This window comes from Cavia porcellus, unplaced genomic scaffold, assembly GCF_034190915.1.
Source record: "Cavia porcellus strain 051 isolate PalLab524CR breed Dunkin Hartley unplaced genomic scaffold, mCavPor4.1 scaffold_1, whole genome shotgun sequence".
NCBI lineage: Eukaryota > Metazoa > Chordata > Mammalia > Rodentia > Caviidae > Cavia > Cavia porcellus.
Window position 1 is genome coordinate 228,667,208 of NW_026947484.1, and position 17,437 is coordinate 228,684,644.

The 17,437-nt window shown below is 38.6% G+C and overlaps 1 protein-coding gene across 2 annotated transcripts in view; it reads right to left on the reverse strand.

Annotated features, from left to right (window-relative positions):
* Nucleotides 1-7,533: 7,533 nt before the first annotated feature.
* Ttc27 (tetratricopeptide repeat domain 27) overlaps nt 7,534-17,437 on the reverse strand; it is a 202,539-nt gene continuing 192,635 nt past the window's right edge. For both annotated transcript variants that reach the window (XM_063230045.1, XM_003473020.5), the window contains 4 exons: nt 17,041-17,238; nt 15,446-15,557; nt 10,699-10,799; nt 7,534-7,771 (listed from right to left, as the gene is read on the reverse strand). In XM_063230045.1, coding sequence (XP_063086115.1) covers nt 7,649-7,771; nt 10,699-10,799; nt 15,446-15,557; nt 17,041-17,238 — 534 coding nt within the window. In that variant the 3' untranslated portion in view covers nt 7,534-7,648. The remainder of the gene's footprint in view (nt 7,772-10,698; nt 10,800-15,445; nt 15,558-17,040; nt 17,239-17,437) is intronic.

A 17,437-nucleotide genomic window follows, 5' to 3' on the forward strand; every position in this document is an offset into this window, starting at 1 on the left:
AATAATAAAAAGGAAGGCAGATCTGACATCACTGGCAAGGGAAAATTTTTTGGTGTTGTACTAAGCAAGCTAATTACAGCTAGCTCTGAATAACAGCAGGAGTAGAGTTTATTGAACAAAGGCCAGCCCGAGGAGGAAAATGTCCACATAACAAAGTCAAACTCCTACAATAAGAGCTTGCAAATATTCTCAAAAGGGACCATTAACTTCTCATTTGTCCTAAGGTCAAAGAAAAAAACAAGAGTCTGGTTAAGCAGAAACTTTCTAAGGGCAAAAGAGAAAGTGCTTGATGATGGAATAATGAGAACATACACAAATGATTCATTTCTAAATTGGCTTTGCTGCAAACTACATATCCGGAGGAAAAAACCACCTCTTTGTTTACTAAACCACTGCAATCTGAAAAAATAAGAAAATTTTAAGATAATCTCAGCTTTTTAAGTTCATTTGGTGAAAACCAAATTCAGCTACAATGATTAGTAGGCTTTGGACTGTGAAAGCCTCTAAGAGATAAAAGCAAACCAACACCACCTTTAAGTCCAGAAGCGATTACTGTTTTATTAGTATATTCTTGGGATTAGTGGAAATGTCTGACTAATGAATGCAGCTACTATATTTGAGCAGTGCCTGAATAAGCCACTTGTTGATTGAAACCTACCTATTTATAAGCACTTCTGCATCTTGTGAAAAATCCACCTGCATTTCCACAGCATGGCACCTACCATCTGAGTAAAGGCTCTTTGCCATTTCATTATAGAGTCTGTTCAATGAGCAAGCCAAAACGAAGTGTGCTGCATCTACTTACCAGATTTTATTTCCCACTTTTTGGCCAGTAGTTACTTTATCTAAATAGTAATTCAGATTAATATAGATGTTAAAACAGGATCGAGGAGAGGGAAAGAAACACTTTTTATCAGACTTATTCAGTTTTAACCTAGTAGATCTGGCATAACTTAAATACATGGTCACAAATAGCCCCAGCTAGCCTCTGCTTGTGTTATAATACTTAAAATAAGCCTGGAAACTAAGCCTCGGGCTCTGAGTTCTGCGCTCCAACCCCTCCACCTCATAGCTCTGCATCTCAAACTTGGCACTCGCTTCCTGAGGCTTGGAATTGGGTGTTAAGAAAGGATCTCTCATTCCACTGGAGTTTATTTTCATTCCTGTGCACTCACAGACCCATTTACTATGCTACCTCTTTGGTAAAAGATGGACAAGGAACTCATTATGAATATTTTTAAAATTTTATTTTAAAGAGGATAAAAAAGAATAAAATCAATCCAAACAAACCAGTGTAAGAGATACAGGACTTCACAACCTTATGAAATCAACAATAGTTACCATAATGCCTTTTGATGTCTTCAAAGTAGCTGCAGATAACTTTGGATATAGTGAAAAATCAAACAGAACAGAATAGGAACAATAAAAACAATGAATGCAATAAAGGACTTCAAAACAAACCAATAGTAAATTCAAATTGCTACCATAAAGTATCTTGCTATCTTTGAAATAACTGCGCCTGCCATCGGATTTAATATAATCAAACAAAACAAAAGAGAATAAAACCCAACCCAACAAAACAAGTGGAACTTCAAAACAAGACTAGAGGGAATCAACAATGGCTGTAACTCTCAGAAGAGGTTCGCCCCAGATGCCACACCGTGTACCGTTATCCTCTGAACCTGTGATCAGACTACTGGCCCTAGACTTGCAATGTGATTGCAGCACCACAGCACCACAGGCATCCAATTGCATTTCACCTCCATAGCTATCATCACAGCCTGTGGTTCTCCAAATAATCCAGTTACTTATGTGATAGGGGTATAGGGGGAGGGAGGATTGGTATTCCTTGTTTGTCAGCCTGCATGTTGGAAGGGGCTGGGGTCTGGCTGTTCCCACTCTGGCAGCAGCGCACACATGGCGCTGGTTCCCAGACTGCTTGCTGGTGTGGCCTTGTTCTCTTTCCCCGCAGTTTGCAATTGGCGCTCACACATGGGGAAAGAGGCTTGGGTCTGGCTGTTTCTGGTCTGGCAGTAGTCTGTGCATGGTACTGGTTCCCAGACTGGGTTTGTTTACTGGTCAAGAGTATTTTTTTAAACGAAGTAATAATCATAAGTCACAGCTATTATTAATTATACTTCAAAGAATTTCCCTTGAAGACCTTTCTTAATGACAAGCAAACTGTCCAGGTATCCCATTATTAGAAAGAGAAAACTGGTATCAGCTTGCTCCTGGAACCTTCAACAAAGCAAGTAGAAAAAAATGCAGGGTTTAACAGTTCTTGAATCCTATTTCTCTTTCTAGTGCTTATGACAATTGCTTTCCCACTGATACAAAAAACCAACCATAAAAGTTCTTTTTGTTGTTGTTGTTGTTGTTACTGGAGATCAAACTCACAACCTTGCACTTAACAGGCAAGTACTTGAGCCACTGAGCTGAATCACCAACCCGTTCTTGTCTTTCTGAGACAGGGTTTCACTATACAATTCAGGTTGGGCTTGAACTCATTTTGTAGTCCAGGCTGGCCTCAGACTCACAGTGATTGTCCTGTCACAGCCTCGCAAGTGCTGGGATTACAAGCATGTGCCACCATGCCTGGCTAGTAAGGTTCTTCTGAGGTTAAAATATAATGCTACGTGCAATGCCTGACACAAAATCAGAACTCAATAATTTGTAGCTATTGTTATGATTACTACTCATGTTGTGGGAACACAATAAAGTTAAAGGATCACATCTTTCCTTTTTCTTTTCTAATTGACAATGTGATGGAATAATGTTGAATGTATTAATACTAGAAAACCAAAGGTGAAACTTATAAAAGGCAAGTCTTTTGGAAATACAAACAGCCATAACAGAATGACCCAAAGCACCAAAACCTTATATACGTTATAAAAAGCTGTTTAAACAGATACACATCACTAACTCTGAGGCTGGGAGAAAGTAGTGTGAGAGATCTGAAGTGGTACCCAGGGAGGTACCACTATCACCACACCCATTTTAAGATGAAGAAGCCTAGTAGCTCAGAAGCATGCACAGGCGGCAGAGCTGAGGTTTTGATTGTAAAACCCCACATATCTACTATTTCTTCCTTTTCCTCTGCACATATTTTCTTCAATTTTAAACATTCATATAATATTGTTAAATATAACTAATAGCTCTAGGTCCTTTAAAAGAAGACGTGGACAGTTGTATTTTGTGAGAAGCTCCCACAGTTAAGAGGGTACCAGGAAGTTGAATGTGGTGGTGCAGACTGGTAATCCTAGCACTGTGGGAGGCCGAGGCAAAAAGATTTCAAATCTGAGCCCAGGATAGGAAACTTAGTGACTTAGGAAGATTGTCTCAATTTTAAAAATGAGAAAGTGACGAGGATTTATCTTGGGTTTGATAACCTCCACCTTCCCTGCCCCCCCAAAAAAGCCCCCTGAAACTTTGACCATCACGGTAGACTGAAAGGACTCAGAGGAAACACTTGCTATAATTACTGATAACTTTCACTGTGAACCCAACTGAAAGCAAACTAAACTAAAAATTTACAAAAGTTTGGTTCTGACTCCTTGGAGTTCTATATGCCTCATTTATCTGAACATCATATTCTGTTTTTTCTGCTTCGTAAATTTTCTGCCACTACTTCCGTGCACAGGGCTTTTTATGTGTCATTTGTGCTATTGTTTGCTTTTTAAAAATTGACTCCACGCAATCTTATGTTATTCTTGTTTGCATCATCTAGCAGCTGCTGGACTGATTTCTCATGGTCTCTTGATATTTTTAAGAAACATTTCTTCTTATAGTCACTATCCACAATCCTGTCTTCTTTATGATATTCTGTCCTTACAATGACTTATTCTGCTGTGTATACTTTTGATGGAATTTTTAATCTCTTGGATATGTTTGAATCTGTTTAATGGATTATATTTCTTTCCTATGTTGGGCATTCATGATTTCCATCATTTTCTAAGCTTCTCTATTTATACTTTACTCTAGAGTCACTAGGCATATCTTTCATTATGGTCACCATCTCTGTAGTTGTTTGAGAAATTATTGCTGATTTGATTTTTTTTCTACAGCCTCATTCATCTGCTTTGTAACTTCTGCTGTTATTACTTCATAGAGTCCAGGTGGGTGGCTTCTGGATTATTCTGTCTTGTTGCCCTCTGGGTTTGCCTTTGGTGAATTGGAAGTCTGGGGTTGCATCTTGTTTAAGTCCCCTCCCTTCCCCCTCCTTTTCTTAGTTTAATTCCTGGGTTGTAGTTTGTAAATTGCTTACGGCAAGTAGCTTTATTGCTAGTATTTAGAACCCTTAGGAAATGTCTCAAAGGTGTCTTTCAGGTGTATCTACATTTTGCTTTTGCATTTTGAGTCTGCTGCAAGATACTACCTCATCAATTTGTTGGGGATGAGAAGTTGCTGTCTACTTGTCCCAACCTGGCACTGGCCTATATATATATATATTTTTTTTTAAATTATATTTTGAAGGTAGTAAAAATACAATAGAACAAGCTAATTGAGACAATGCAGTGAAACTGGTACAGAACTTCACAGCAGGATACTGGGATAGTAGTAATAGGAACTATAGTACATCTCGTTATCTTCACAATAGTTGTCCAATTAGGTACAGTGAAATCAAACCAAAAACAGAATATTATAAAGCCAATTGAAAGAGAGGATTGAATAGAGCAAAATAAACATAACAAAACAAAACAGTGAAAACAACCTTTGCCTTCAAACAGAAGATAGAAGGAAATCCCCCATATTTGCTACATGGCATATGGTCATCCTCCTAAGAGATGCTGAGACATCTATCCCCAATTGCTATGGGTGTGTGTGTGTGTGTGTGTGTGTGTGTTCCTCAGCTTGCACGGTGGTAGGCTCACAAGAGCTGCTGGTTCTCCTCCTGGCCCACACCAGGGCACTTACCAAGAAGGCCGGCAAATAAACTGCCTAAGTTCCACCACTGGCCTATATTTTTTATGACTCTTAGGCAATCTCAGTCTAGGTATAGCAGGAAGAACAACCAATTAAAACAATTATGTCACCTTTGCTAAAGCAGCACAATTAGCAATAACAACAGCATCAAAGGCAATCTAGAAAATGACAAACTATTAATTTACCACCTTTAACCATATGAACTAGATTTATGTTTATATAATAAAATCTAAAATGAACTAAAAAGTTATATGCAGTAATCACACCCTCAAAGTCCCTCAAAGTGGCAATTTTACTCTCAGGGGAAAAAATTTAAAAGGGTTGGAGGAGGAACAGAGAAACAGAAGAAGAAGAGATTAGAACAGCGCGGGAGGACAAGGGAGGATCAGGCAAACTGGGAAACTAGTGAAGACACGAGGGAAAGAGAAAAGTAAGAAATAAAAATAAGAACAAAACCAAACAACAACAAAAGAACTAGAAATTGTGTTCATACTCATAAAAACAAGAATTAGAAAAAAAAGAGGAAAAAGAAAATAAGAAAATGTCCACTTCAAGGCAATACACAGTATGGGCAGAGTCCAAGTCCGAGTTGGTTAATCCCAGCAAGCCGGCCACAGGTCTGTGACGGAGTAATGGTTAATTCCAGCAAGTCTGCATCTTAGTTCCACTGAAGTTTCTGGCTGTGATGCTGGAACTGGACTTTTCCAGCTTCCAACAGTACATGCGCCTCCTGCTGACTTGAATGTGGCCCTGAACTGTTGTTACCGGGAACCCAGCAGCTTCACACTGACACTGGGAGCCACTAGGACAGGCTGGCCAGCAGCTGCTCTGAGCTTTAGAGCTTAGCTGGGCCCCTCAAAGATGGCTATCTGCCACTGCCTTCTCCTGGTGGACAGCTGAACCTGAATACCTCACCAATCACTGCAGTCTGCTCCGTCCACGCCCCCATTTCACTGGTGTTTATCCGCGGAAGCCTCTGGGGTCCTATGGCTCTGTGGGTTCAAGCTGCTCCTCCCGTGCAGCAAGTGCTGCCTGCCACCTTCTTCAGTCTCTGTGTTCTCTCCCTGGGCTTCTCACTGCAGATCTTGCCTGGATCACAGGGCCTCACTTCCCTCCTCCTCTTCCTCATGTCGCTGTATTCCAGTCTGGATTCCAACTCCTCAAGAAGCTCTTTCTCTGCTGCTCACTCTACCATCTTCCCAGAATTCTCAAAACTTTGAAGCTACATTTGTTTTCCACTTGATTGCTGAAATCCTTGTACCTGTTCACTGGTTTCTTTCTACTCAGTTTGGTACTGATGAAGTTCATTTTAATACTTTCTCCAGGCCTGGGCATGGTGGTGCATGCCTATAATCCTAGCACTCAGGAGACGGAAGCAGGAGAACCAAGTTCATGGCCAGCATGGTCTACATAATAAGACCTTGACTCAGAAAACAAATAGACAAAAGTTTCTTACATCTGTCCATCCAGTCATCCATCTGTACATTCGCCCATCACTCATTCACAGACCTTTTTCTCAATGGATTCCATAAAAGATTTAAATAGACCCTAAATGTTAACACCTGCTACTGTCTGATTTTATTGGACTTTATCACAAGTATTACCTTTTTATAGGAGAAACTATTTGCAGGCATAGATAAACATTTCTTAAATTCAGTATGATAATAGAAAAGACAAGCAAATGGTTAAGGGATCAGAGCACAAAGCACTGGAAAACATTCATAAGCAAAATTTATTAAAGAAAGAATTTTTAGAAGATCTTTCAAATGTTTAGAGTGCTTTATATTTATGGATTATGAAATGTTAAATTTCCAAATGCAGTTGAAACTCACAAGGATACTACAAGTCAGAATTATTCACATGGAAAAAAACAAGGGTCAAGTGATTTATACATGGGACCCAAGATTTAGCAACCCAAGCCAATAACCGAATTCTTCTCTGTGACTTTTATACTAAGATTATTAAGCTCAGCTGCTGACTCCAATATTTGTTCCCATAGACATTACTAAGAAAGCATTTTATTTTGGCATTTTTGTAATATGGCACCATTTATAGCTTCAATCACCCATAATAACCTTATTAAACAACTTCAGGGCTGGCAGTATACGCCATGAGGAGGTAGCAGACTGGTTACTAGTGGCTAACAGTTGAGTCACAATTTGGGTTATGTCATATTTTTTCTTGCATCTTCTTGATTTAGAAGTTAAATCACAGTCATACTTCCAATTTAGCCAAGTTTGTATCTTTCTGACACAAACACAAAATTTCAATAAGTGTAAGTTATTTGGAGTTTCCATCTCCAAATCCATTCTTTTATCATCCTTGGACAATAAAACAGCAAATCTAATGATTCTACCAACATGTAATATACGATTTTTTTCCCCCTGTTAAGACTAAGTTTTTCCAAAGAATGATCCAATTTATGTTAGGCTGAGAGAGAATAAACTCTATGCTAAAAAGAAAACTCATACTTTATCCTTTGTGCTGAAATACCTCAAGAACAATATAAATACTGAATTAACCATAACTAGGCTTAAAGAAATATGGATCTTTTAACTTAATGTTCCTCAAGAAGTGCAAACATTTGAGAGTCTCACAAAAACAAGAATGTTATCCATGAAACAAATTTATTTTAAAAACACAGTATCTTGTGTTTCACATATACAGGTATAAGAGAAATTCCAGAAGATGAAACTACTTTTTCCAGAAACCATTCCTAGTGTGGTCAATAACGATTTCGAAACTGGTTGCTTAGGTCTTGAAGTTCTGTTACCAAGGCATCCATAGTTGATATGTCATCTGCTAACTCACTGGAAATTTCCCCACTTGTCACATCTGTAAAATGTTGCTGTAACATTGGAAACAAAGGATAAGCATTAAAACAATGAAAGTTCCTTTAAAATAAAAGAGAACAGAATTAAAATGCCCTTTTCATAATAATATAATAGTATAATAACAGTATTTGTTTGCTCACCTCACAAAAATGTACAAGCTGAATGAATCAAAACATGTTTGAACCTGTAAATTGAAATTAGCTCTGTTCTGCAAACAGTTGCTTAAATATTGGGTTATTCATTTCAATGCTATTCAATGGATTTTGGATGAACACGATACTCATTCAAACAAAAATCTATTGTGTTTACAAACAAAACAAATATTTTTATATTTTAATTCATATAAATCATACTTTTTCTTCCTTATTTGAAAATTAATTTTTATATAAGCTTCAACAACTACAAAGATTATCAATTTAGGAAAAGTAATTTTTATATAAGCTTCAACAACTACAAAGATTATCAATTTAGGAAAAGTAAAAACCTTCACAAAATAAAATAAAATATATGTATTATTATACTTCAGTAATACTAACCATACCTGAAACCATTTTGGAAAGCCTTTCTAGGAACTGCTTTCTGAGCCAATATAGTACCCAAGAAAATCAGCTTCAAGATTTTATGACCATATTTTGTGTGTGTGTTTTAGTGAGAAACATAATTACATAATTTATGTAGCTTTCCGTATGTCTTCTGCTGCAGACTTCACTAGATGATAAGCATAACAATAAGACCCATTGCAATGTGATCAGTAGAGAAAACACCTTTTAGGAAAATAACCTTAACTCATATAGTATATTTTTAAACCAATATGGACAGTGCTTGCGAAATCCAGTGAATCTGCATCCCTTCCTTATGAAGAAAAAAGGAAGCAGAAGGAAACTGAGGCTTAGAAAGAATGAACAATTCACTGAGTGTAAGGAGTAAACCTGCTCATGAGCTCTGTCCAGGGTTTTGTCTCCAGGCTCCCTGGCCTCCACCCAAAGCCCTCACAGCCCCTCTTGCCACTAAACTCATACAATGAAAGGGTGCTAACTAAGGGCAGAGGAGTCTCTCTGCCCTGGGACAGCACAGACTGCATTGCTTGTCTATTTAAATTTCTTAGAGCTTTAAGGTTTATGTATGCTTGTTAATAAAGCTTTTCTTTAACAGGGAAAACTAGTTCTATGAGTTTATTTCCATGAAGTTCTTGGCCCAGAAAGAAAATACCAGAGATTCGTGCAAACCAAGCCTACTGCAAGCTATTTAACAGTTATTTCAATTCATTTTCTTTTTTAAAACTATTCTTTAAAAGTAGTTTTTGAAGTGTAATTCAGTTTAGCAAATTTAATACAAAAAACATAAAAGGTATATGATCTACTTAAAAACCAAAGTTTCCAAAATATTTACAAAAAGATGCTTTGCATTAGGAGGCAAATTCCCCACCCCACCCTACCCTTTTTTTGATGATCCAGTTAGGATTTAATGAGGACAAAATCTAAATATGTGATGTTCTGATGATGTCCATCATTTTTAATATTTCAGAATCTACTAAAGAAAAGAAGGAGTGCAATACTGGTACAGACAATACTATTTAAATAAAACAAGTGCACATTTACCTGAAAATAATAACAGAATAAAATCTTTGCAGACATTTAAGGAAATTGGAGAATTATATCTGCAGAGATAAACAACTGTGGGTGGCTTTGTGATTGAATCAAAAGTAGGAAACATAGCTCCCAAGTTGGAAAGGAAAGACACAGAAAAAGCTTCCTGATTTCACTTTCTAGAAAAAAAGTTCTTGCCAGGCATGGTGGTGCATGCCTATCATCCCACCACTTTGGAGACTGAAGCAGGAAGACTGCTCAGAGGTCAAGGCCAACCTAGGCTACAAAGTGAGTTCAAGGCCAGCTTGAAGTACACAGTGAGGCCCTGTCTCAAAAAAAATTCTTGCACACTTCTGATACACGTAATTCTACAGTTGTGTTATCAAGCTGGGTGGAAATACAGTCCAGGTAAACAAGAATGGAAAGGAAAACTAATTATCTACAGAGGAAAAATGATGCCTTAATCTGTAAAGATCAAACAATTAACAAAAATGACATTTTATGGCAACTTTTTATAGAATAAAAAGGTGTCTAGAAGTGACTCGTGTTACAGACTTTTTCTTAAAAGCGAATTAAAATTAATTTGCAATCCAGGACTAAATGATGAAAGTAAAAAGAAAGTATTAAATTGTGCTGTAAGTAACAGTCGTCGTCAAATTCTTCTACCAGCAGTATAACCCAAATCCAACTACCTGAACTAACAGGTTCCCTAAATTCCACTCAAGATCTGAAGCCACATTCGTCACAACAAAGGCCAAGAATCCAGTCTTGAGGCTGCTGCAGGGTGAATACGCTGCCCCCAGCCAGCACCGTCCACAGGACGTTACCTGAGCACCTGGGGGATGTCAGCTGTCAAACCCGAGTCAACCGGAGCATTGTTGCCAAATTCATGTCACCTACTTAAGATCTTATCTTAATCATTTTTTACTTACATAAAAGAAAACACTGTATTATCATTGTTGATGAGCAACAAGCAACAGTATTCACGAAATTGTAGGTTTGATGGGCTGATTATACTTTTTCTAATATGTACTGAAATAAATACATTTTAAAATCGAAAGTTTTCTCAAGTGCCAATGGTGGCATATATGTCAAACACTGGGAAAAACAGTAATAAATAGAAGAGCACTGTTTACAACATTAAGTGCCAAGGCTCCTAAATGACTCATGTTTAGGACAATTTAACCATAGGGCAATAACACCCTCATCAGCACAACCACCACATGAAGGGTGTTATATAAAATATAATGTGGGCCTAAAATTATCCCTGATGAAAACAGAAGGCTCAAGAGCAGCAGGTTTGTGGGCACTAAAAACCTGTCCTGAACGTTTTATTTAATTCACGTCGCTCTCACCTTCGCCTTAGATAATAAACCCCGTAAGTTGAGTCGAACCGAAGAGAGCGCCTGCACAGCTTCCTGAGGATTAGGTGTGTTTTCGCTGCATTTTATCGCCACTGCAAAATAAATATGAGGAAAACGTCCATTAAGTATTAGTAATAATTTATAGCTACAAAAACCAACGATTTAATTACAATTTTATAGTAACTGACGTTAGAAACATTTCTACCTAGAAAGTTTTTATTCCCTAAATTCTTCCTTTATCTTCCTCCCTGTGTCCAGTGCTGGGGATGAGACGCAGTGTCTTACACTTACTAGGCAAGTGCTTTACCACCAAACTACATACAACCCAGCCTCGCTTTATCCTTATGGCAGGTTACTGCTACCGAGAATCTGGGGAAAACAGAGGTCTCTGGTGAGCTGCAAATCATCAGGAAGAGACCCCAAACTCACACACATGCGTGCGCACACATGTGCAGACACTAATGAAGTTAGGCAAAGACACAAAAATCTTATTGAAAAGAAGATGCCCACAGAGAACAAAACCAAATGCAGCACACCTCAGTGTGGCTTTTCATGGTACCAAGTCCATGACGTGATGCCACTAGCCAGGAAAGTGACATGCCAGCCATGCGGATAACACACTGGCACACTCAGTGCTTACAGCACCATTCCAGAAGACTTGGTACCCACAAGCTGCGTGCCTTCATGCAAGGAATGTGACCAGAACCAGCACTAGGATTCCTGAGCCACACCTGGCATCAGAGGTAGACAACTCTGCCTTCAGCCTCCCAGGGAATCCATTATCCTAAAAGCTAAAATTGCAGGGAGGCTTACTTCTCCCTAGTCAAAGGCCCAACTATTTTTCTCATTTTTCCTCCCATTTTTATTTTTTTATTAGTACATTTTGGTAGTATGTAATCATCACTTCCTCATGGGCAGTTGGCCCTGGACAGAACACATTTTAATTCTTTTCCCTTCCCCTCCCCTTTCTTTCTCCTCCCTCCATTTCTTGGTCCCCTTCCCATTTGAAAAGATCTGTCTTCCTGTTTCTTATTATCTGTCTTTCATTAAGCTCTTTAATTTATATTTTGGATTTATCATGTAGGAGAAACCATGTAATATTTAAACTTGTGCATCTCATTTATTTCACTTATTATTATGGTCCTAAGATGCATACATTTTCCTACTGATGACCCATTTAGTTTTCTTTATGGCAGAGTAATATTCCACTTACATACTACATTCTCTTTATCTATTCATCTGTTGGTAGACACAGAGTCTGCTTCCAAGATTTAGCTCCTATGAATTGTGTTCCTCTAAACATGAGTATGCATGTATCACTGTACTATGATGTCTTTAACTCTTTTGGGAAGACACCTAAGAAGGGGAATAGTTGGGTAGAATGGAATTTCTAGTTTTAGTTTTTTGAAGAATCTCCATACTGATTTCCATAGTTGTTATAATAGTAGACGTTTCAATCATTAATATTTTATGAGAACAAGTAAAAAGTTCTGTAAAAATGAAAACCAGTGATCTGTGTTTATTTTTGTTCCCTAAAATTATTTGCACTAAATTCAAGCAGAACAATAACCAGATCCCATTTTTAAAGTACACCAAAGAGCGAGGCATGGCGGCACACTTGTAATCCCAGCACACTGGGAGGCTGAGGCAGGAGAACTGCAAAGTCAAGCCCTGCCTGGGAAATTGTGATTTAGTGAGACCTCAAAATAAAAAAGGATTGAAGATGTAGTTTAGTGTGAAGTCCCCAAAGAGATGAAGCATAGGGTTCAATCCCCAATACTCCCATCACCAAAATTATACTAAACAAAGCAGTAATTAAAGTCTCTTTATTCCCTACATCAGTGATGGTGAACCTTTTAGAACTTTCAATGATAACGAACAGCTCACAGCATGTGAACCACTGCCACAGATCACAGATGGAAAACATCTGATCAACTGCCAGCGGCTGCCTGTGCCTGGCAAACAGTTTTATTATTAATAATATCTTCCCTGGACATGTCTGAATAACTATTAGACTTGGAAATTTTGTGGCAAAATGGTTGAAAAGGTGTGTGGTAATTAGCAACATCAATCCCATCTTCAGAGGGCTCCGGTGGCCCAGAGATAAAGAGGATTTTGAAATTTGTTTCTCCGAAAGTTGGAAGTACCATTGTAGAGGCATTTGGGCTGCTTGATACCTAGAGCTTACACCACAAACAGCTGTGATTCTTTTCTTACTATTTTGTTTTTGTTGAGAAAATACAACAAAAAGACGCACGCTTAGGGTAGTTCTCTCGTTTCCATTGCCAAAAGGGATTAAAGACAGAGGAAGAGGGAAAAGGAGAGGGAAAGAGAAATAACCTGCTCCAAATCATCAGAAAATCCAAGCGACAGTACTTCCTCTCTACACTCTGCAGTTAATTTCCAAAGTGCTAGGATGGCAAGGAACAAGAGCTTATGTCCAACCATTCCCAGAAAATCGCATTACAGAAACTGTAAATAAATATCCTCCAGACAATGCAGATGGGCATACAATGACAGTACTGCTAAAGAGGTGTCTCAAATACTATGCTGAGACTGCATTAAATTCTCAAACTTGCTGAGGGCATGGCTACTCTTACCAATAGCAATTCAACAGGGAGAGTTTAAATGCATTCTGTTTCCTTTTCAGAACTGAGTGGGGCAAAGGCACAGTATTAGGGGAAAAAAGAATACAGTAAGAGAAAACCCAGGTCACTGTTTGACTGAATGTTGCTGTGTAAATGCAACAAAGACAAGGTCAGGATTTATGTACCTTTATAAATCTAAAACATCAGGTGGCACGTATTCCAATTCTAGCTCCTCAGGAAACTGAGACAGGAAGATTCTAAGCCTCAGTTCAGCTGAGCAGCTTAGTGAGAGACTGTCTCAAAATTTTAAAAGGAACTGAGGGTGTAGTGTAGGGGTAAAGCACTTGCTTACCATATGCAAAGCCTGGGTTCAATCCCCAGCACTATAATCAATCAACCAATCAGAAGTATCATTAGAAACCAAAACTGAGCATTGACTCAAGCATGCTTCAAATGCAGGAACACCAACACGTTTATTCATTAAAGTCTAAGGAGAGCTTTAGATAGCAGACCCCTGTTTTCCTCTAAGTGTTGCCCTGATGGAAACCTGATGCTGATAACAGTTTAAACTGAATTTTAAGGTGCAAAATAAAGAGTCCTCCTGAAGTATTTTCTTAATCTTCACACTTACAGTTGACAGGTTTAATATCAGCGCTTGGTGACTGCAGAAAACACCCTGGCTTTGACAGTTACAGGCCTACTTAACAGAAAAGTTCAGAGTCCACAAATTGAAGCAAGTAAGATAAATCCTTCAAAGTAAATCCCACCTTGCTGATTATGTACATTATGCACCTTAGTGTGGGTTTCCCCAAACATATATACACTATATACACAAAGGCCAAACGCAAGCGGTCTGAACCCCTCGGATCCCACCCTCCATAAAGGGGCACAAGTCACACAAATTCTAGCCACTCCTAAAACATCCTTCACTAACCAGCAACTACCTCAACTTGTTCTACATGGAATTTCAGCTGGATAAGAGTTCAGCACTTTTTCACCACCACCTGCCAGTGACTAGGTGGCGCTGGGTCAAAGATACCAAAAGCCGTAAGTAGAATCATTAACCACCAAGCCCATTTCTAAATTACTGGAATGTTCTGTGCCTTCTTAATGTGCAACTGAAACTTTTCTCTTTTCAGTTTTGAGTCTCTTTTCATATATTCCAAATCTTCGACTTCAGAAGACAAAGCATGGGGTTGGGAGGGGGAGAAGTTAACATTTAAACCATGTGAAAAATATTACGTATTTAAATAAGTTCATTTATTCTTCCCAATAATCAAGGGTAGGTATTATTCTCATTTTGTCTAAACTATATTAAGGCTTAAAGAAGTTAAATAATTGACTCGCTCACACAGGAGGCACAGACTGGAGCTGATCCTAGAGCACTGGTGTCCCTGATTCTGCTCCTTGCTGGCTCTGTTTGCTATCATCATTAGTAGCAAGAAGAAATTAGGCAACGAAGTAAAAGGAGAACTTTAGGATAGGTTCACAGTCCTTGTGACTCAGTTTTTAACACTGGGACTTGCTTATTTCAGGCAAACGGTAGTCCTAGGACAACACATACCCATATTCAAATATATAAACATATATTTAACTGAATCAACATAAATAATTAAAAGTTGTCTTTATCTGGACTGTATTTACCTAAAAGGCAAACAATTTCGTATGTGAATGCATTCCTCTTCAGATTATATTCTCTAAATTTCCCAAAGATAGTGACTGCACTGTACTTTGTATTTCTTTTGTATATGGCATAGCTCTTTTATATAGCCATATTCTCTGGAGGCCTACGTATTTTTATGAATATTTTTATTTACAAAGGAATGATAAGTCATGAAAAAGTTAACGGATTTCCTTAATACTACATAATCAACACAGACTATGTGATATGAACATTATTCAAAGTTCTAAGGTGTTTTATCTCTAAAAGTTTCTAATTCCTATTGTTGACTCAAATAGTACTGTAGCCTCTATGCCATTTCTTTCTTATTGCTCCAAACTATCTGCTGCACAGTAATTGTGTATGTCTTCTGAGCTAAAAATAACTGTTTCATTATGACAAATTAAAATTATTTGTAATGGAACTTGACTTTTTAACACCTTTTTTAATCAATAAAAATACTGTAAAATACGTCACGTATAACAAGTACCATGTGCAAGCCCTACTGCTCTTTGAACGACGTCCTTAAATGATGTGATATCTTTCTCCCAACTACTGCTCTGTGTGTCACACCTGTAGGCCTTCGAGAGACACTGGAACGCCTGAGGAAAGAGAAAGAGCAACATTCAGAACAACAAGTACAATTCACATTTCAAATTTTTTCCTGGAGTCATAGGGACCAATTCCGACTTGAAAGCCCAGCATCTGTGCTGGAAAACAGTCTCCGTGACTCTCATAAAAGGAGGGTAGGACACACACACTAGCAATAAGTAATTATGAGAAATCGATGATGCATCTGGACAGACATCTCTTTATAACCAAATAACGTAAGGTGAAGCTTGGACATTTATTAGAAGGCTACAGATTTCCTCAGCATTTATAGCCAAAAGAATGAGGCATGAATTTGGTGAACACTAAGGCCTTGCTGGTAGGAGTGTAACTGCATAGAAGTTGGAAACACTCTTTCATATCCTTACACATTCTTAAGGGAGAAGACAGAGATCAGAGAATTCAAAGTACTGTTAGTTGTGTATTTGAAAGACAGTACATAATTAATGGAGGGGGCTGGGGATTTAGCTCAGCGGCATAAGCGCCTGCCTTGCAAGCAGGCAGTCGCGAGTTCGAGCCCCGGTACCGATAAAAAGGAAAAAGACAAAAAAAAAAAAAAAAAAAAAAGGAATGGAAGCAGGACACAGAAGGTGTGTGTGCACATGTGCACATGAAACATGTTCTTGGGCTGACAAGGCAATGGTAGAAGCCAGCTGTGTGGACTAGAGGTGGAGAAAACTGCTAAAAATCCCACAGATTAGCTGTACCAGGGCTAATTCCAAATCCATGCAAGAAGTATGTTTGATTTGTTGTGGATGTTTTAAAAAGAAACACAAAACAATTATTGTACCCTTGGAAATTCTGAGGGCTTCTTTAGGTTGGGAGACAAAACCTGAGATGCAACTGAAGCATAACAGGTGTTCTGATGTCTTTGGGATTTGAAAGTAGGATGGAGGCTGGGGACTTGGCTCAGCGGCATAAGCACCTGCCTTGCAAGCAGGTAGTCGTGAGTTCGATCCCCGGTACCGATAAAAAGACAAAAAAAAAAAAAAAAAAAAAAGGAAGTAGCATGACCTTTGTAAGCATGACATGTTCAGGTTTTCAAAGTCCCTCAACTGTCTTCTCTAGCTCCTTTTCCTTTTTCTTGTTCATAACCCCTATTTCAGACCTCAAGACTCACCCTGTATTTGTACCCAGTCTACCTCAGCTGCTAGCAATGAGCTACAGAAGAGGGTGTAAAGAACAGGCGCCAGCTGCTTGCTGCAGAGCCAGTAAGGGTAACAGGTTAGAGATCCTTTTGCAGGAAACAGAAAGCAAGTATGTCCAAAAAATTCATAAAAATTCAAAACAAGAAACTGTAAATCTTAACCTGTCCATAATTTAAAGTGCTTATGTTAAAGACAGAATTAAAAAAACTGATTTTGACCATATTAACTTTGTCTTTCAGATTACTGAATTCTTCCTTCACTCATCAAAATGAACAGACAGTGTACACGTTTCGAGCAAAAGGCTCGGGCTTAGGAGGCTCGGGCTTACCTTCTCATTCTCATCGGGCTTTGCACTCTGCCCATTCCCACACAGTTGGGCGTACAGCCGCCAGATCTCACCATCATTGGTCACTCTCGAAGTTACCCTGCCAAATAATTCCTGTAGCTTTCCTTTGAGGCCAGTGGCAACATCACCACTTCGATCAGTCATTCCATCAGTCACTGCCCTGACCAGAATTTTAAGGACCTTAATAAAAACAGAAGAAATGGGTAAGAAACCACCAAATAGTCACAAAAAACAAAGAGGTACCTTTGAACCCCTAGCAATGGTATCTTCTAGAAGCTTCTCAGAAATGCAGAATCCTAGGTTTGGCTTGATGGTACACACCCAGCTCTCTAGGATGCTGAGGCAGGAGAACTGCAGGTTTGAGGCTACTCTGGGCAAC